This window comes from Macrosteles quadrilineatus, unplaced genomic scaffold (genome assembly GCF_028750875.1).
Source record: "Macrosteles quadrilineatus isolate MER2022 unplaced genomic scaffold, UCM_ALF_1.0 Scaffold_5__1_contigs__length_97177068, whole genome shotgun sequence".
Lineage (NCBI taxonomy): Eukaryota > Metazoa > Arthropoda > Insecta > Hemiptera > Cicadellidae > Macrosteles > Macrosteles quadrilineatus.
Genome location: NW_026542598.1, coordinates 11,688,219 through 11,709,124, shown reverse-complemented (window position 1 = coordinate 11,709,124; position 20,906 = coordinate 11,688,219). Strand labels below are relative to the sequence as shown.

The 20,906-nt window shown below is 36.4% G+C and overlaps 3 protein-coding genes across 3 annotated transcripts; all 3 read left to right on the top strand.

Annotated features, from left to right (window-relative positions):
• The first annotated feature begins 200 nt into the window (after nucleotides 1–200).
• On the top strand, nucleotides 201–20,873 carry LOC128994285 (DNA-directed RNA polymerase II subunit RPB1-like). The gene is made up of 2 exons (XM_054418704.1): nucleotides 201–255; nucleotides 20,298–20,873. The coding sequence occupies exon 2, from the start codon at nucleotides 20,301–20,303 to the stop codon at nucleotides 20,871–20,873; it is 573 nt and encodes a 190-aa protein (XP_054274679.1). The 5' UTR covers nucleotides 201–255; nucleotides 20,298–20,300.
• On the top strand, nucleotides 6,271–8,392 carry LOC128995834 (keratin, type I cytoskeletal 9-like). Its single transcript, XM_054420855.1, has 2 exons — nucleotides 6,271–6,336; nucleotides 7,816–8,392. Exons 1-2 carry the CDS (start codon nucleotides 6,319–6,321, stop codon nucleotides 8,287–8,289), a joined length of 492 nt encoding a protein of 163 aa, XP_054276830.1. The 5' UTR covers nucleotides 6,271–6,318; the 3' UTR covers nucleotides 8,290–8,392.
• On the top strand, nucleotides 14,226–16,178 carry LOC128995833 (ctenidin-1-like). The gene is made up of 2 exons (XM_054420854.1): nucleotides 14,226–14,314; nucleotides 15,395–16,178. Exons 1-2 carry the CDS (start codon nucleotides 14,297–14,299, stop codon nucleotides 16,091–16,093), a joined length of 717 nt encoding a protein of 238 aa, XP_054276829.1. The 5' UTR covers nucleotides 14,226–14,296; the 3' UTR covers nucleotides 16,094–16,178.
• Nucleotides 20,874–20,906: the final 33 nt, after the last annotated feature.

Genomic DNA, 20,906 nt, shown 5'->3' with positions numbered 1-20,906 from the left:
AAGGCATTATTCCTAGAGATTTGTGGGATTTGAACTCGGGGCGTCGGAACAGAACCCCTCCAACTACTAGGACAACCGCGCCTCTTTATCGAAATTTATTCAAAACACATTCTATACCACTACTGTCTTATTTTATGAAAGATAGTGATTAACTTTCAGACATTTAAAAAACGTATATTTAAACTAAAACCACTTTTTACAGGTTCCAGGCTACAATGGAAATAATCATGGTGTCCAGATATCAGCTTTGCTAAGGTAAGACCTATTTTATGTTTATTTATAGAATGACATATATATTATGTATAGTGTGCATGTAACTTTTGAGTCAAAATCATGTACTGTAGTGCAAACACAGTTGGTAATTTCAATATTAAGATGACTGAATCATAATGTCGTGTCGTGTACGTTGTCGTATCAATTGTGCCAAAGCTGATTTATTTACAAGATACGTTATGTTAATCTTATACATAAAATAGATGCAGTACATAATTTAATGTTTATGTTGGTTGATTTTGTAAGGAAATAAATTAACAATAAAGACGATATATATTTTGTATTGTTCTGTTGTTAAACTATTGTATGACTATTAAGCTCAAAAGAATCTTTCTTTTTCTTTTACTCAAATACAATAAAAACGCAAACACTCAAATGCAACAAAAGGGCAATAAAAAATATCGGGTTTTTATAAGCTCTTGGTTTGCTAACTCATTTATGGCTTCGTCTGTTGACGAAACACTCTTTTTAAATAAGTGAAGATTTAAAAAGAAAACTAATGGTCTGTCTATTGAATTGTAGCATATGAACGACAACTTGATAACCCTTGGCCTCGATACCAGATGTAGCTTTTAGGTCCGAAGACCGAGTGAACATTTTAGCACTGCATAGAATGTATTAAAAATTGCCATTTTATGAGTAGTAAGACGAAGAAGAGACTTTAAATATACAGGACGACAGTTAAGTCCTATATATCAGTATACCTTACTAGAGTAAAAATATTGGAGGAGCGAGAGGTCTAGTGGTAGAGCTCGGGGCTTCGAATCCCGAAGTCCCAGGCTCAAACCACAACAATTACCATTGGATTTTATTGGAGTGATAAAGCCGCCACCCTCTATGACTAGCCTAAAGTAACGTGTAAACCGAACCTTGCGTCCTATGATGTGAAAGTAGTAAAAATAAGAAGCCTCGAGTAAAAAGATTGGATAGTATACAGTTTTAACTTTTAAAGTAAATCAGATTATTAAAGTAACTAGTAGTACGCTTATTCTGCGCGTAACGGGATGAGTGAACATGAGCGCAGTAACGAAAGAGTCCACCCACACCTAGCCTACTTACCGGTGTCACTGGTGAACACAATGTTATTTGTATGGGCAAATCAACCAAATCTTAGACAACAACAATCCTAACTTTTCATCTATTAACTAACCAAAGTCAGTGGTAATATACGTAATGGATTTCCAACAGTTATCGATAGGAGGTAAGTCCATCGTACCTGTACAACATGTCTTTTGATTAAATCAAGCCTATTTCCATATTTGTTATGAGGCCTATCATAAACAAAACTAAGCCAAACTGAACTAATCTAATTTAACCTAATTGCCAAAGCACGATGTAAGGAATCTCCTAAAAAATGTCGTATGGCTTACAATGATAATTTAAAACGATATCGTAATTATATCATCTAAAAATGATTAAAAATCCAATATCTAGCTAATGAAGGGTTCCCACACTCCAGACTGCTCGCCTCAACTACTTCCACCACCTCTTCTTACGTCGTAAACATGTTTCCCTCCCTTCCTATGGCGTTTTAGTATTGCAGGTACATTAACCTAACTGTCACAACGGGGTTCCACCCTCCGGACTGCTCGCCTTGACTACTTCCATCACCACTTCCTACGCCATAAACATGTTTCCCTCCCTTCCTTTAGCATTTTTTAAATTGCAGATCCATTATTCTAACTGTCACAACGGGTTCCCACACTCTGGACTGCTCGCCTTGACTACTTCCTTCACCACTTCCTACGTCGTGGACCTGTTTCCCTCCCTTCCTTTAGCACTTTTTTATTACAGATCCATTAATCTAACTGTCACAACGGGTTCCCACACTCCGGACTGCTCGCCTTGACTTCTTCCTTCACCACTTCCTACGTCGTGGACCTGTTTCCCTCCCTTCCTTTAGCATTTTATTATTACAGATCCATTAATCTAACTGTCACAACGGGTTCCCACACTCTGGGCTGTTCGCCTTGACTACTTCCTTCACCACTTCCTACGTCGTGGACCTGTTTCCCTCCCTTCCTTTAGAATTTTATTATTGCAAATCCATTAAACTAACTGTCACAAAGGGTTCCCACGCTCTGGAATGGTCGCCTCGACTACTTCCTTCACCACTTCCTACGTCGTGGACCTGTTTCCCTCCCTTCCTTTAGCATTTTATTATTGCAGAGACATTAATCTAACTGTCACAATGGGTTGCCACACTCTGGACTGCTCGCCCAGACTACTTCCTTCACCACTTCCTACGTCGTAGACCTGTTTCCCTCCCTTCCTTTAGTATTTTTTTTTTATTACAGATCCATTAATCTAACTGTCACAACGGGTTCCCACACTCCGGACCGCACGCCTTGACTACTTCCTTCACCACTTCCTACGTCGTGGACCTGTTTCCCTCCCTTCCTTTAGCATTTTATTATTGCAGATCCATTATTTTAATGGTCACAAAGGGTTCCCACGCTCAGGAATGGTCGCCTCAACTACTTCCTTCACCACTTCCTACGTCGTGGACCTGTTTCCCTCCCTTCCTTTAGCATTTTATTATTGCAGATACATTAATCTAACTGTCACAATGGGTTCCCAAACTCTGGACTGCTCACCTTGACTACTTCCTTCACCACTTCCCACGTCGTGGACCTGTTTCCCTCCCTTCCTTTAGCATTTTATTATTGCAGATCCATTAATCTAACTGTCACAAAGGGTTCCCACGCTCCGGAATGGTCGCCTCGACTGCTTCCTTCACCATTCCTACGTCCTGGAGCTGTTTCCCTCCCTTCCTTTAGCATTTTATTATTACAGATCCATTAATCTAACTGTCACAAAGGGTTCCCACACTCTAGGCTGCTGGCCTTGACTACTTCCTTCATTACTTCCTACGTCGTGGACCTGTTTCCCTCCCTTCCTTTAGTATTTTTTTATTACAGATCCATTAATCTAACTGTCACAACGGGTTCCCACACTCCAAACTGCTCGCCTTGACTACTTCCTTCACCACTTCCTACGTCGTGGACCTGTTTCCCTCCCTTCCTTTAGCATTTTATTATTGCAGATCCATTAATCTAACTGTCACAAAGGGTTCCCACGCTCTGGAATGGTCGCCTCGACTACTTCCTTCACCACTTCCTACGTCGTGAACCTGTTTCCCTCCCTTTCTTTAGCATTTTATCATTGCAAATACATTAATCTAACTGTCACAATGGGTTCCCACACTCTGGACTGCTCGCCTTGACTACTTCCTTCACCACTTCCTACGTCATGGACCTGTTTCCCTCCCTTCCTTTAGCACTTTTTTATTACAGATCCATTAATCTAACTGCCACAACGGGGTTCCACCCTCCGGACTGCTCGCCTTGACTACTTCCTTCACCACTTCCCACGTCGTGGACCTGTATCCCTCCCTTCCTATAGCATTTTATTATTGCAGATACATTAATCTAACTGTCACAAAGTGTTACCACACTCCGGACTGCTCGCCTTGACTGCTTCCTTCATCACTTCCTACGTCGTGGACCGGTTTTCCTCCCTTCCTTTAGCATTTTATTATCGCAGATACATTAATCTAACTGTCACAATGGGTTCCTACACTCTGGACTGCTCGCCTTGACTACTTCCTTCACCACTTCCCACGTCGTGGACCTGTTTCCCTCCCTTCCTTTAGCATTTTATTATTACAGATCCATTAATCTAACTGTCACAACGGGTTCCCACACTCTGGGCTGCTCGCCTTGACTACTTCCTTCACCACTTCCTACGTCGTGGACCTGTTTCCCTCCCTTCCTTTAGCATTTTTTAATTACATATCCATTAATCTAACTGTCACAACGGGTTCCCACACTCCGGACTGCTCGCCTTGACTACTTCCTTCACCACTTCCTACGTCGTGGACCTGTATCCCTCCCTTCCTTTAGCATTTTATTATTGCAGATCCATTAATCTAACTGTCACAAAGGGTTCCCACGCTCCGGAATGGTCGCCTCGACTACTTCCTTCACCCCTTCCTACGTCGTGGACCTGTTTCCCTCCCTTCCTTTAGCATTTTTTTTATTACAGATCCATTAATCTAACTGTCACAACGGGTTCCCACACTCCGGACTGCTCGCCTTGACTACTTCCTTCACCACTTCCTACGTCGTGGACCTGTTTCCCTCCCTTCCTTTAGCATTTTATTATTGCAGATCCATTAATCTATCTGTCACAAAGGCTTTCCACACTCCGAAGCGTTTGCCTTGACTACTTCCTTCACTACTACTTCCTATATCGTAGACCTGTTTCCCTCTCTTTCCATAGCATTTAAGTATTACAGATATATTAATTTAATAGTCACAAAGTATTTCCACACTCCGCATTGCTCACCTTTCCGCTTACTTTACCACTCTCTACGTCGTGGACCCATCGAAGTATATAACATACTTCGATGCGTGGACCTGCCCCCCCCCCCTTCGCATAGCATTTTAAAACTACTAACATCTTTGAATATTTAATATTCAAGGCCAACATTAAATTGAATAATATAAAAAGCTGCTTTGTTCTAAATATATACATATATATTTTTAGTTAAAAGGTGAATTTTAATACTGAACATAAATGGTATATAACTGCCGATTAATATTGTAAAGTGTAATTTATTATTCAGAAAGTTGTGAAATTTAATTAACTTAAACAACATTATTCTGAAACCTGTGAAATTATAATGATATATATTCATAGACGCCAAACTGTTTACTCCATGAATGAAAGAGCTTAGAGTAAAAGTCGTTCTCTCTGTCTTAAGTAGACAACAAAATTGTTGGTTGCAAAACGTAAACAAATAAAAAGAAGAAGAAGGTAGCTCCTAATGTTATTCTTATGGGACAAATTTAAAAATGTTTTTTGAGGGTTTTATAATTACTACTGATCGGAATCGTCTAGAATTTTAATGAGGTCTTCCCACTGGTGTCATAATTATTTGTGCAAAATTTAAACGCTATAAGTGCGACGGTTCTTGAGTTTTTGGTGCGAACACACGGACTCACTCACAGACAAGCGGACAACTTTTCTCCGACTCCGCTATACACGATACATAGATTCGTTCACTTCGTTCACTCATCTATTACATACACTGTAGAAGCTATGATTATTTCATATATTAGTTCAATACATATATCACAAAATGTTCGATAACATTGTAAAAATCAAAACAATACAGTACTATTTCCAGGCTACTGTCTGGCGACTTTGATTGAAAGGGGGCACCACTTTCAGAAACTTTTTCAACTCCCTTGGGAAACCCCCACAGACCATGGTATCCAGAGTGTTTGTTATTTGTTTTAAAGAATTTCCACTCATGAAGTCTACATAAGGAATAATTTACTCAACGGGTTGTTCAATATTTCGCGTTGTGAACTAGGCAAGGGAGTTTTAATCTTTAATTAGCCTCAAATACGATAAGAAGTTTGAAAACTACATTCTTCATCGGACATCGATATTTTTTAAGGTACATCGATATTTTTTATCGTGCAATTATAAAAATTTTCCGATAAAGACGAGTAGTGTCTAAGACGACTTTTAAATAGACACGAGATAATGTTGGATACCCTAATGATCCACGTTTCCAACATTTTCAATACTTTAGTTTTCTCTTTCAAAATGGAGTGAAGTTAGTCTATTTGAAGGCGTTCATACACATAAAACATGCATTTTGAAATATGCATAGGATCCTTAAGACTATACAAACCCCTCTACTTCCCTTTTAAATCTGCTCTTCTTCTTATTTTTAGGGCGTTTAGGAGCTCGATGGTAACATAAGTTGGTGAATAGATAACTGTTTACCAGCCCAGATTGTGTGTATAGTTGAGTTTGACATACGTGATTTTGCATTTAAAGATGAGTCATCGTACGTGAAGCTATCATAACTGCATACAAAAACAGGAACAAACTTAGTGTCGAGACATTGACATTGACCTGCTGAAAATGACGTGTGACGAACTGAAGATAGACATTTGCATCTGATCAAACGATGCTTTGGTGTATATAAGACTCTCACACTACAATACACCAAGTGCATCCAATATGAGGTTCTTGATTGTGGTAAGTAGAATTAGGTGTTCAATTTTTGTCTTTTACTAACACCATAGAGATGCCCCCGCCACAGCAAACCTGCCGACTAAGCGAATTTCAACTTGTCTGCTTACATTTTTACTAAAATATTTCCATAAATAAGACATATTTATTCTCTATTTAAATAACATTATATAATGGGTGCTTAGGTTTGCTGCTATGGGGAAGGTAAAAGTGTTTTTGACCATACGTCAATAGTATAGGATGAAACTCGCCTTTGGCTCGCTGGGGGCTCCGCCCCCAGGCCCCCTAGCTGTTAGTCGTCATTAGTATACAGCTAATCCAGCTAGCTGTAAGTCGTCATTAGTAGATTAGAATTAAGTTGTAACAAAGCAAGAAGTGAAACCGTCTACATTTAGTTATATAAGTTAACTTCGAGCTCGACCTCAAGGACTACCTCATAAAGTAATCATTTTTCAGGATGAAATAAATAAATTTGCCAAATTTTTTCAATATATATCCATAAACAAGTAAACTGCAACAATTTTCATTTTCTCCATAAGAATAACATGGGAATTTTAAATAACACTATTTTTGAATTTTCTCCGTGACCATTAGACATAAAACAGCGCTTCAATATACTAAATTATTTCTTTTCTTAAGCTCTACAAAACAGTTTAAAAATAAATTGCAAAATGTTTTATTTTTAGGGTATAAAATGGGAAAACCCCATTTTTACCCCATAAAATCCCCCATAAAACCCCATTCCCATGGTCCGATTATGCTGGATCGCTAACTCGTTAGAATAAACGTAGGTTTACACGTTTGTACGAAGTTTCGTTAAAACCTGATCATTTTTGCTCGAGTTATCGCGCTAACGGACACACATTTATATATATAGCACACACACACACATATATATGAATGTGAACGGATGGCGTTTTTGGCCTCTAGGGACCACAAGATGAAAAATTAAATCGGTCCCGGGTCTAGGTCTTACCATGAGTACTACGTTAATATTTTATTCCCTATATATGGGAAATTCGCTAAAACAAACACCACAAGGTGTTTATTTATTCTATGCTAAAACTATGTAATAACGGACAGTATTTCAAGTCCAAATCTAGTTCACTGTGTATCTATGAATATCTTATAATTATAAACAAATTATTAGGCAATTTATTAAATTTACTCCAAATTAAAAACATCCATAAATTTCAAATCCTAAATTTGACAACTTGTATTTTTAGTACTTTCCTTCACAATCGTAATACAAAGAATATTACCTCTAAGGCAATGCCTGTTGTGAAATTCCATTACAACCAATAAAACACGTAAAAGAATATAGGCCTACAGATACTATTTGTGGTGGCAGACACTTAACTTGCCTATACTGTTTAGTTAAGTATATACTACTTATCAGTGGCTTACCTATGGCTAATGAGTGGGTATATCCTGAAGGGGTAGTCAGAATTTCCTATTTCACCTTCTAAATAAATCTATTTTCAGTGTGCTCTAGTTGTAACCCTTGCGGTGGTGGTTCTCGCAGAATCCGAACCTAGAGGGTTTGGTGGCAGCAGCAGTGGCAGCTATGGTGGGGACGCCAAAGAAAAGATGAAGAATGGAGGCAATGGACAAGGGCAGAAACAAGGAAACGGTGGTTATGGAGGAAATCAAGGGGAGAAGAAGTATGGTGGTGGCTCCTACGATGGAGGTAAAAGCAATGGCAAAACAGGAAGTGGCCACGAAGTAGCAGGAAATGGCAAAGGTGAATCTGGTCATGGCAAAGGTGGGTCTGGCTACGATAAAAGCAACAGCAAAACAGGAGGTGGTCACCAACAAGGAGGAAATGGCAAAGGTGAATCCAGTTATGGCAAAAGTAATTCTGGCAGTGAAAAATCAAGCGGCAGTTCAGGATTCAAGAGCGGTGGCTCCCAAAAAGGAAGCTTCCAAAATGGAGGTGGATCTTCCAAAAAATACTAAAATGTAGAACCAGTCTCTTGTAGTACTACTTAACAATTCTAAGTGTTAAAGTTTTACATTTTATGTAGTATATAAGTGCATGCTATTAAATATCTTAAAGGAATGCCTCTGTTTATTAACAAAACCTCTATGTAATGCATTTTGTGGTGAAATACAGATATCTAGAATCATAATGTAAATTATTAACTTCAAAATCCAGGCTTTTCAAAGTATCCTAAAATAGTTTAGTATTTTAGGCAGATAACTGTAAGTTCGAGTTCATAAGATCCTTTGAGAATTAATTGAAACTCGTTATACTTAAGATTCGAGATCTTTCTTAAAGACTAAACTTTATCTAAGACCTAATTAAGTCCCAAAGTTAAAAAAAAGTATTTTATTTTTCTAAATAACTAGTAATAACTCAAATTTGGTATTCGCATCTTTTTGTCCCGGGCGCTGTACCCAATGGGCTAACATTTTACACAAATGCAGATTTCACATCTTTGAAATTATTTCATATAAATACGAAATATATATTTATGGATGGTTTTTCAACTATTTTCGTGTTTTAGCTCTGTTATTGTTACCTTTAAATGAAATTAACTAACAAAGAGCTTTAATTTAAATACAATTTTATTTAAACTTATATCGAGCTCAAACGTTTCCCTACTTAGTCAAGAACGCAAAACATTAAATAAATATCTTAGAGAAGTTAAGAATTCCTTTTGTAGACTTCGGAGGTAAAGATTCTTTCGAAAAGTTTCAATAAAGCTAAGAATTGTTCGAGTCTTTGAAAGTCTCTAAAGGAGTTACACAACAAGTTTCTAGTGATTCCCTCTTTAATCAAAGCCCTCCAGTGGGCAACCTGGAACTGCTCTTTGATTTTGTAGCATTCAGAAATTAATTAAGATTATTTCAAATAAAAAACAATTAAAAATTATACTAAAGCAAATAACATTTAGTGACTTTTCTATTAGGTATCTGAACAACAAAATTAATGTATGAAGTAAACCACAAAATACACTTTTTTATAGCACGATGAATAGGCCTATACTGAATTTTAGAACTTGTTGCAATTTAATTTCAACTAGCTGTTGTACCCGTGCTTTGCAACGGGAAGAGGGCACATATAATAGTTACACATCCGCCAACGCTTTTAGAAACAAAATTAAACTTGTATGGCCTTAATAGAAACGTTTACGTTATGACTTTTAAATCTGGTAAGTAGTGGATACCACCATTTTGGTTTTGATTAATTTTAAATCTTGTGTAGGCTGATATGAGAAAAACTGACCAAATCTTCGAATAAAACTTTCACATACATGATTTACCTTCATCTCCCTTAGTTACAAATCTTTTTATTTATTATTGACATTTTAAATTTTAATTTTGAAGTTGCAAAAATACTAATTATTAAATTTAAATGAACATTTATTTTTTTAATTTCACTCTTCTTCATATTAAATCACAAATCCTGCCATCTTCATTTTCTTCACTCACAATAAATCATTACTAAGTCAGCTGTTATAAACTTTAGAAATATTGTTGTGCCTTATCAATACAGTCTTTTGAAATATTAAAGAAACTATATCTATACAATAAAAAATTTTCAACAAATAATTTAGCATTGAAGACAGCAGACGAAACTAATATGGTTATCAAAGCATTAAAAAAAATTATAGCAAACACAGTATATGTTTCATTTCATCTCTGATTCTACTCTACAAAAATAACAACAAACAACTTAATATACAAACCAGTTCTTTTTAATCAGTTCCATCATCCATTTCCTTTACATTTTAACTCTTACCATTAAGTAAACATAGTAACAGATATTTCATTGATTCTAGAAACAAAAGAACACTGTGTACTGCATAGTTTTATGATATTTTCCTTGGTTTAATCAGTGGTGTGGCAAAACACAAATAGTAAATTTACCAAATAAAGTAAATGTGAATTGAAAGCTATGTTAAGATAAAATAAGAGTAATTTGTATTACCATTTGATAATTAAATACAGTTGCACATATACAACAGATTTTAGCACACAAAAATTACGTCCAATTTAGTGCTGACCGTGGCAAAGGCGGAATTGAATTGACGAATTTTATCCTGATAATTTCTGGATCCAAGCCTCACAGCCTGTTTTCAGATTGGGAGTTTCCAATAATTTCCTGAAAGTATGGCGAATTCCGCAAATGAGGTAAACAAACCTTTCATTTAAGACAACAAAGAGTAAAAATTTAACTGTCTCGGCCAGTCTTTTCTTGCTTAAAACGAAGCCACCACAATGTAAAAATTTAACGTTCATTTGTCCGAGATTGGATGAATCACCACGGCGGTACTGCCACTCTGTATCCGTCAAATTGGGAGGTTGGTGTAAGCGGTCACGTTTGTGTTCCCTCCAGCCACTCACAGTTCTTAGTCTTACTGGTGGCATTTAGTTTTAAATTTAGATAAAATACGAAAGTTAACCAATCAACAGAAAACACTACAAAGGAATTTTGATACATATTGTAAATAACATTCTTTGTTTGAAGTTCATTGTTGGTGATGGTGAGTTAATGTTGTTCAAAGGTTTATTGCGGACATTTTCCATCACGATTGTAAAAAAATAATACACATCGTTTCGGGATCTGGAACCTGATCCCGTCGCCAGGTGAAAAAACTTAATTAACACATTACAACCATTATTATTAGGTTGGGCGTTTGTGTATTGTTAGTTGTAATGTGTTAGTTAAGTTGTTTCTGTCCGCAATAAACCTTTGAACAACGTAAATTACATGATAATATGGTACTGTAACGGGTAACTGCCCTGTGAATAATCACTTTCAAACATTCACTTAATCACACCGAACTGTAACCAAAACTACATGATAATTCAGTAAAATACGATGTAAGGTAGATAAATTAAACTTTTACAAACAATTTGTTGTCAGGTCTTGATAGGAAACTCGTTATATTTATGAACCAGACTTAGTTAACAGATGATTGAATAAAAATATAAAATTCCGGCTTTGCTCTGGAAGTAATAAGTCCTGCAGTCTGTGGTTAAACTTAAAAACTATTTCAAACTACGTCCATATGTTTAGTTGTAAACAAAGGGAATTGAGTTTGATGGTTTGATCTAATGTCAACAGATAGCGCCACCGTTCCCAAACTTTAGCCCTTAACTGTACTTAAGTGATGCCCTTTCTTAATATCCTGAGACGCACATCTACGTGAAAATACCTTTAATTTGACACCTCAAACGTAAAAATCCGCCAAGCCGTTATCGAGTTATGACTGTGAAAAGAAAACTGCTTGCGTATTAATATATAGATAAAACTGAATACTAGACCTATTTTCGCTATTTCGAAATACAGCTTACGTTTCAGAAATACCTGTTCAACATATTCGATGGTTGACATAAACTTATACAGTATTGACTTGTATAGAGCCCAAACTTCAAATTTGGGTTCACCACAGTTCTTAGAAGTCATCCAGTACTTTTTTGAACAAAAAAGCCATAGAAACATCAACCAAAAAGAAAGTTATAAGCTTTAAAATCCCATTTTAATATATCAAACTAACCTATGGAACGGGGAGAAGGACGACGAACAGACATGTTTTAAGATATTAAGGAACCATTGGCACTGATAAACCAGACTACAGTGTATAGTAAGTCCACATGGTATGGTAGAGTCTATGTATGCTGTTAAAATGCCTGCTTTGAGTCCTTCTGCTTCTGGAAGAATGGAAAAAGTCAGCTAACTACTATATCTGACTTTTTACATATATATAATCAGTCATATAGTATATTCTGACTCCGTCTGTTCCTGACGATGGTGTGATACAATCATTGAGGTTCGGTATCCGATCATACTGCCCACCGGAGGTAAATTATGTTATTGTTAACCATATTTCTTCGTGCTTGGATGTTCAGTAAGTTCTGCACAACTGTAAGTGTTCACAGCAGTATATAAAATATCATGTATTCTTACTTTATTTTGGGAACAATTACGGTTGCTTCCATTGTCCATACAACCACACCATACATGAAGTCAACAACATACATGATGTCCTGGTGCTCCCGTAGAAAGGGTTGTTTGGTAAAATTCAGTACCAAAACCTTTTTCCCCGACGTAAAAACTGTTAACTGTGTAACTATGGCACAACAACTATTGTAGGGTGTTGTTTTGATGAATGAAAAATAAAGAGGATGGTTTGGTTTTTGTTCACATTTATTGTTGTCATTTCTGATAGTTTATATTAACTGATCGTCCGTGATATCGAGTTGATTGAATCACGCATATTGACGATTTCAATTGGCACCCTTGCATATACCATTATAGCATATCATCATTTTAATTCATACTCCATTTAAGTTTAAGGTGTTCCATTAATACAAACAAAATAACTAAACTCTTTTGTTATGCTTAAGTTTTAAATATATATGCTATTATATTATATTGAAGACTAGCTTTATTGCCTGCTCTCAGCTCCAGCAAACTTTCAAATTATAAAATAAATTCATCGCCTATGACATATAGCTGTAAACCTTGATGATTATCATCAGGCAATGGAAATAAACTCCCAGTTGAAAGGATTGCTTGTACAAGAGTCTTTAGGAAATATGCAAAATTAAGACACCGCTTTCAACGATTGGTTATTTGTCCCAACGATTTGTTTTAATGATTTATTTCAAACTAGTGATATATCTAATGTTTTAAATTCCCTCATAAGATAAATATTATTTGTTATAACCAAATTTAGATTAGGCCTACACAAAGGAAATCAGTAAAATACTGTATCTATTCGATCAGCGGTAGTTTCCCAATGGCGTGTAAAACTTTCTCCGTATTATTTGATCATCTATATAAATAAAATTACAGTTTTATCTGTACATTGCTTAGAATCATGCAGTTTTTGGTTATTTTTACGTTTCATAGCCTAAGAAAGCCGAAACGAGTCTTATCTCAATTTCTGTCTGCCTGTATGTCTGTTTGTCTGTCCATTCTGTCATTATGTCTGTGACACCAAAATGTCATTTTACGTGGCCTACTCCTAGAAAACTAGAGTACCGATCAAGGTTCAAATCATTTTTCTGTATTCAATGAATTGATGAGAGTGTCTTTGGCTATAAAAATATAGCATCGCTTCTTTGAAAACAAAATAACAAACCATCAAAAACCCAATTTTGTTCGATTTTTTCAAATTTTCTTTCAATGTTTACTATAAAATTTTATGAAATAACGATCATCTGTTTGGGTTAGTTCTCCCTTCTAGCTATTTGATCATTGGTCATAATTCGAATGTTTATCTTTTGTTAGGTCGTATATTGGCTTGATTTTAAACTTATGTTATGATTCTTTGTTTTTTTTTTTACAAATACGTAGTCATTTTGTAACCACCATGGCAACCCACATGGCCGATGTTAAAATTTAAAAACTTTGAGTTGCTTTTATGTCTTACACCCTCCAAACATTTGTCGAAACAACCTTTATTTAGTTTATTTAGACTGTATATGGCAAAGACAGCTGTAGGTCTGTCGGGTTATTCTAAACAGGTTATTCTGTGGTATTTTCAAACAGAGGTTTTCCAGTTTTTTTTTCTTACAGTTCTTCATTTTAACGTCGTTGTGTCATTGAAAACCCCTGAAAGAGCCTCGAATCTTGGCTTTTAAAATACAGTACTGTTAGATTTAGCACAGTAAAAATTTGTTTCTGTAGTAAAACAAGTACTAGTTTACCTAATTCTGAGCCTAATTTTTGAACAACGGTCATCGTAAATTCAACAAAAGGTAAGAATTTTGGTTCAAAACCTGAAGCAGGTACCAATAAATGGTTAATCTTAAATTGTCATAGAAGATTATTAGAAAAGAAATTAGAAAGTGCTGGTGAAAGCAGTCAAAGAACCAAACTATCGTCCAAACATTGTCATTTACCTTTCACATCCGTGATGTATGATAGACACTCGCATCTGAGCAAACGGAACTTTGGTATATAAAAGTTGCTCAGACTTCAATAGCAGCGTCAGGTACATCCATCATGAGGTTCTTGATAGTGGTGAGTACTGTTCTCAAGGTGGTGATAGATCTCTTGTATTTTAAAAGACTGTTAGGCCTATCTCTTTTTAAAGTATACCTATGTTTACATACAAAATTTGGTATATTGGTTACCGATGTTAACCGTACAATGATGTCAATAACTAAGAGAATTTGAAAAAATAAGAAACGGTGCTTCCCAAACTCTTACTCTCTAATGTAGCCGGATGAAAATCGGACGACTTTTCGAAATTGATAACCAATGTATATTTCCTTCTAGTCAACTATTGGAGCACAAGTATAAACCGAGTGGTTTTGGAAGATGTATTTTTTTTTACTTTATCCGTGTATGGTAATAGTAATGTGTATGATGCTAGTCAGTTCGTTATTAATACAAATTTCAAAACTAAAAACTTTGTTTTCGTTATGTTTCGTACATTGAATGAACCTCCCAAAAAACTACCACAGCAAAAATATTCGTACAAACGGCCAAGAAAAGTGTAAGTTGGTTCAGTCATTCAACATCCTCCAGTTAACATAACATCGTATAATATAAGCAAAGTTAGTCTAATACCGTCCTGTATATGAACAAAGTTTTGCTTTTTCTATAAAATTAAACTTTTGTTACTAATCGTATATACAATGAGATTTTTTTGTCACTGAATAAAATGCAAATTCTTAAAGACCCAAAATAAACTTTAAGTGTTTTGCTTTCTATTGTTCACAATCAATCAATCAATTTGTTGATAGATGATTTTCGCGAATGTTTCATTTTTGTGAATAAGTTTTAGAATTTTCCTATTCCCATGACCTTTATGACGAACGAATCAACAGTGTTTAGTCAATTGTAATCTTTGGTTGTAGGCTTGTAATGGCAATCCTCTTTGTATAGGGATTTACATTGCGCGACTAAAAGGTATCTAATACTATGATAAACAACAAGCACAGATGGTTCGGTATCAAAACATGTATCAGATAATGTTTGATAATTTTAAGGTTGTTTATTAAGAATTGATATTCTTAGCAACATTGTACATTCACGTTTATTGAATGGTGTTTCTTGGTGGTTCTGAACATTCACTGACCCAGGCCATGTTTTCAGTGTGCAGTCGCTGTGACGATGGCCGTGGTGGTCTTCGCTGAGATGGAGCCCAGGGGTTACGGTGGATCCGGTGGCGGTGGATACGGTGGTGGATCTGGCGGTGGTGGATATGGTGGTGGATCTGGCGGTGGTGGATATGGTGGTGGATCTGGCGGTGGAAAGGCACAGGGAGGAATGAAATCCGGAGGCCAGAAGACTGGGGGAGGCTATGGAGGTGGCTACGGCGGCGGGGATTCCAATGGAGAAAGTTTCAGCGGCAGCTTCGGTAGCGACAAATCACAGGGAGAGATGAAATATGGAGGCAGCCAAGACAAAAAGTACGGTGGTGGTTTCCAAAAGAGCGGCTCGCAAAAAGGTGGGTATAATGGTGGTTATGGAGGTGAAGAAAAGTCTAAAAACGATGGAGGATATGGTGGAAATCAAGGGTATGACAAGTACAACAAGGGTCAAAAGTCTGGAAACCAGGAAGCTTGTAAAGGAGGCAAACCCAGTTATGAAGGTCATGAAGACAGTGAAAAAGATTATGAAGGAGGTCATGATGAAGGTTATGGTGGAGATTATAAACAAGAAGGATATGGTAAAAGCAACTCTGGTTACAGCCAAGGAGGTAACTCTGGAAACAGCGGAAAAGGTCCCCAAAAAGGACCCAAGTTCGGTGGAATGGGTAAGGCCTACGGCAGTTACGGAAAAAAGAACTAGGATTTTTCCATTCAGAATTTTTACAAAGCACATATTGTTAGTTATGATATTTACTCTTAACACTAATAAACTGTTTAAATTCTTACTAACGTATTTTTGTGAAAAAACCCTTCCATAGTAGTGTATGTTAGGATATGAGTATATTTTACTACTAGTACTTAAAGTGACATATTTCTGGGCAAAACATGTAGTGGTTGATGAGCGGAGTCAACTATCGAGCCTTGAAATGGTTCTTTTGTGATGAGTACCTCGTGAATGATACTTTTTATCACGATGTGAAAATTCACATTAAGCATCTTGGTTTTAAATAAAAAATATAGACTATTATTTCATAGTCTAGTAATTATCTTAATAGTTTCATAGGCTAACATAGGCTTAAAATTTATTTAAATGTCAGATTCGAGTTTTGTCTGTACATCGCACAAAATTATAAATTTTTAGATTATTTTTCCGTTTTTTTACATTTAAGAAGCCGAAACAAGTCTCATCTCTATTTCTGTCTGCCGGTCTGTCTGTTACGGCCCAAGAGGCATTTTACGCGGCCTTCTCCTAAAAAACGAGAGAACCTATCAAGATCCAAATCATTTTAATGTATTCACTGGATTGGCGAGATCGTCTTTAGCCATTAAAATATGGCCTCACTATTTTTTAAATAAAATGACGAATGCTTAAAATCCCGATTTCGTGCGATTTTTGTCAAGTTTTCTCCCAATGTCCATCACATAATCATCTATGAAATAACGAACAGCTGTTCGGATCAAGATTATTTTTTCTAGCCGTCACTGATATGTTTACATTAAATGTTGTTTACAAATACCGCAAACATTTCCAATAACGTTTTGAAAGAAAAATCCAAACCAAGTGAGATTAAAAACGATTTTCCTTACGTAAAGGATTTAATTAATCGAAAGTTCAATAATGAGTATTGTAACCGTAATTTAAATTAGAGATTCTTTGTGTATAAAATTGTTCTGAAGTTTTTATAACCGGGAAAAAGACCTTGAATCAGTGTCGTATAGGGCTGGGAACTTACATTTATAAAATCATCGTCGCCAATAGCTTACTAACAAGGTTTTCGCTCATTGACGGCGTTTCAATGGTGAAATATGTGAAGTGTAAAGTGAAAAATCATAACTGCAGTGGGTGATTGTAACAGAGGTTTGCCGGTTTACGGATGATGCTCAACTCGCTTTTCCAATGTGTCACTTTCGGTTTCTACTCACCGCTATGTGCTGCAATCGCTGGACCATAGAGCCAATAAGCCCATAGACTGTATCTTAGGTACGTAGGCATACCCAATTATTCATGTCAACCTATTCGACGACGATCCTTGATACCGGTACCTTTCTTTACAATACATGGCCTACCTACTTAGGAAATCAAATTAAAAACGTTAAAAAACACAACATTTTGTGATTTTTTTCACATTTCCTTCTGTCGTTAACTACATATACGAAACATAGTTTAGAGAATACGCAATCTTTTAAATAACAAAAAGCTCTTTGGATGAGGTTGTTTTGTTCAAATTGTCACCAAAATATTTACATTAAAAGTTGTTTACAAATAATTCAATTAATGGGAAATAACTTAGATGTTCGATAACTTTTTGTCATAAAATCTAAAACCAAGAGAGATCAATAGCCTCGAGACTGGATTAACGCATTTAATTGGTCGTATGTACTATATTTCTTATCTGTAAACGTTGGTTTTTCTTACTTTTTTTTCTTTAGAACCGGTGTATCAACAAGAATAATTTTTACGTACCAACACATCACTATTTACAAATTATTTATCGTTAGTGTTGCACCTTATTTATTACAGTAGTATTCAATTTAACTGATGTCTTACTGTATAAGTTTTGCTTTTTCTTTATGTCATTATATAGGTTTATATATAATAGTTTTGCCAGCACATCTGAAAATATGCAAACCAACTGCTGTTCTTTATATAATAAGGTTTCAACTGACCCTCGATAAGATCCCCGTGCGTAGAACGGACACACAGCTATTATGTGAATAAAAGAGGTATTTTCTTAGTCAACAGTTTGTTTTTTTTTTAACAAGTTTGTTTGGTGGTGTTTGACGTCAAAATATTGACGAGATCCTGCGAGCGGAAGCGGAAATGCGCGTGAAATTGTGGCAAGAGGTTCTCCAGAGTCTCACCAATGTAATATCCTGTCCTGGAGAGGCTGGAGGATAATCACTATGTCCCTCTTCAGGTGTACAATATTGCCCTAGTTACGAACACATCTGAAAATATTAATCAATTGAATTACTATCAATATTTATTAGGATTCACTTAGACCTCGCTTAATAAACTGAAATAGTAAAAATATTCAAATCATCACGGTTAAGTAATAGGCCTATTGGTCCTCGATTAAGCTTTACACACTTGGTCTAGCAGGTTTAGCTGAATTGAACTTGATCATACAAGAATATGTTCTGGTGATCAATTTCAATTCAGCTAACAATAATTAGGATCGTATATTGTTGAGGTATTATTATTTTGCTTTTAAGTAAATATTATCATCGTAAGATATTTACTACAAATAATTTTCGTGTTTTTAGCGAATTTCCCTATAGGGAAGTAGCTATTACCGTAGGTCTCATGGTAAGACCTAAGCCCGGGACCGATTTACTTTTTCATTTTGATGTCCCCAGAGGCCAAAAACACCATTCGTTCAAATTTATATATATATATATATATATATATATATATATATATATGTGTGTGTCCATCCGCACGATAACTTGAGTAATTTTTGTCCGATTTTGATAAAATTTGGTTTGTAGGTGTAAGGCGGGATAAACTTGAATGAGTTCGCGAACCAGCATGATCGGACTATGGGAACGGGGGTTTATGGGGGGTTTTATGGGGTTAAAATAGGTTTTTCCCATTTTTGACCCTAAAAACACAAAATTTCACAATTTCTTTTTAAACCATTTTGTAGAGCTTAAAAAAACAAATAATTTAGTATATTGAAGCGTTATTATGCGCCTAATTGTTACGGAGAAAATTCAAAAAAAATTGTAATTTTAAAATTCCCATGTTATTCTTATGGAGAATAAGTCAACTGTTGTAGTTTGCTTGTTTATGAACATATTTTGATTGATTTTGGAAAATACTTTTATTTCTTACTAAACTATTATCATTTTATAAAAAAAATCTTTTTTACCCTCCCTGTTGCAGCAAACCTAAGTACTCGTTAAACTAATTCTATTTAAATAGGAAATAAATGTGCTATTTTTATGAAGGCATTTTAGTGTAAATCCAATCAGATTAATGGAAATTCGCTTAGTCTGCAGGTTTGCTGCGGCGGGGGTATCGTGTTTTACGTTGGACTAGACTAGTTTAAACAAAATCAATTAATGTAATCTTTATTCGTGTATAAAGATAGTAACAACACCAGGGTTTGGACCTTTCCCTTTCGGCTTTCATAACGTAAAAATACCAGTTGCGTAGAAAACATTTGAAACAATTCATTTCAATTGTATAAAGATTGCCTTTGGTAAATCAATAAATAAAATATTTACTATTATATTGATGGTTAAATAATGTTAAGTTCAATTGCGCTGACACCGTTTAGTAAAAAGTAACTAATTAAATAAGGAAATCTAAGCACATGGGCAAATACTATCGAAAAATATCCCATATAGCAGAGACCATATAATCTTTTTTACAATTTAAAGTTCATTCTTATCATTTTCAACATTCACACGATGTTATAGCGTATATTCTGTGCTGGAGGCACGTGTCAAAGTGTACTTTTAAATACAACTAAATCAGTTTTGCTGTAATTGAGAACAGAATTTGGGGAGTGAGCTGGTCTAAAGTAGAGCGCGGGACTTTGGAGCCCGAGGACCTAGGTTCAAATCCCGCTAATCACCAATGGATATTGTCTATGTAATAATACCACGACCCTCTAAGACTAGCTCCCGGGCTAGAATTTAGTGTTCTATGAGGATGTGAAGGTAGGAAAAAAGGACAGACTTTAAGTCCATGTCTACAACGATTCTGGTCTGTTTATGGAGAACACGCGACTTTTTTACAAAAACTGTTTTCAAGATTTCAAATCTCAAGGTCTTGAGGATCACACCTTGACTTCAATATCTTGAGTACAGTATTTAGCGATTTGGTGGGGTTACTTTGGTAGCATTTAGAAACAAATCTGTGTGGTTGTTAAAATTGCAGCATTCTGTTGCAGACCATGAGCAGCATGAACAGTCCGAGTACCCTCAGCTTCACCACGACGACCGGTACATCCTCCAGCAGACCTAGCAGTCGCCGCGGGTCGGTGTCTACAGCAGACGACACGTCCGAGTGTATGGAGCCCTACTTCCAGCTCAGCCCGGCCCCGGCCACTACCTCGCAACCCTACAACTTCTCCCGCAGTCCCTCGCAATCTGTCAAGCGCAAGCCTCGCAAGAAGTGTAAGGACCTCAGTCACTTCAACTCCGTGCCTCCTATCGGTCACATGTCCAGGTCCAACTCCAACAGCTTCTCTCCCTCTCTATCGCTCATCTCTCCTACCGACTCGGGCCCCAAGAGTCCCAGGAGTTACCACGCTCCAAAGTCACCTCAGGAACACTCCCCTAGGATAGCCAATCGTTCCCCGTCGGAGCCCAAGTCACCAAGAAAGTCTCCCTTGACGCCGACGTCGAACCACTTCAATTTCCCTCCGAGCCCGTCATATTCTACAAAGAGCCCTGGGACGTCGAAGAGAAAATTCTCGTTCAGCGGTCCTCCCAAAAGCCCGAAGAGTCCTAGCACGGTAGGTTGATTTAAAGATTGTCATTCAAGCCTGATTATACTA

Excerpts from the sequence above, each read along its gene's own strand:
- LOC128994285 (XM_054418704.1), top strand. The coding sequence starts at position 20,301 with ATGAGCAGCATGAACAGTCCGAGTACCCTCAGCTTCACCACGACGACC.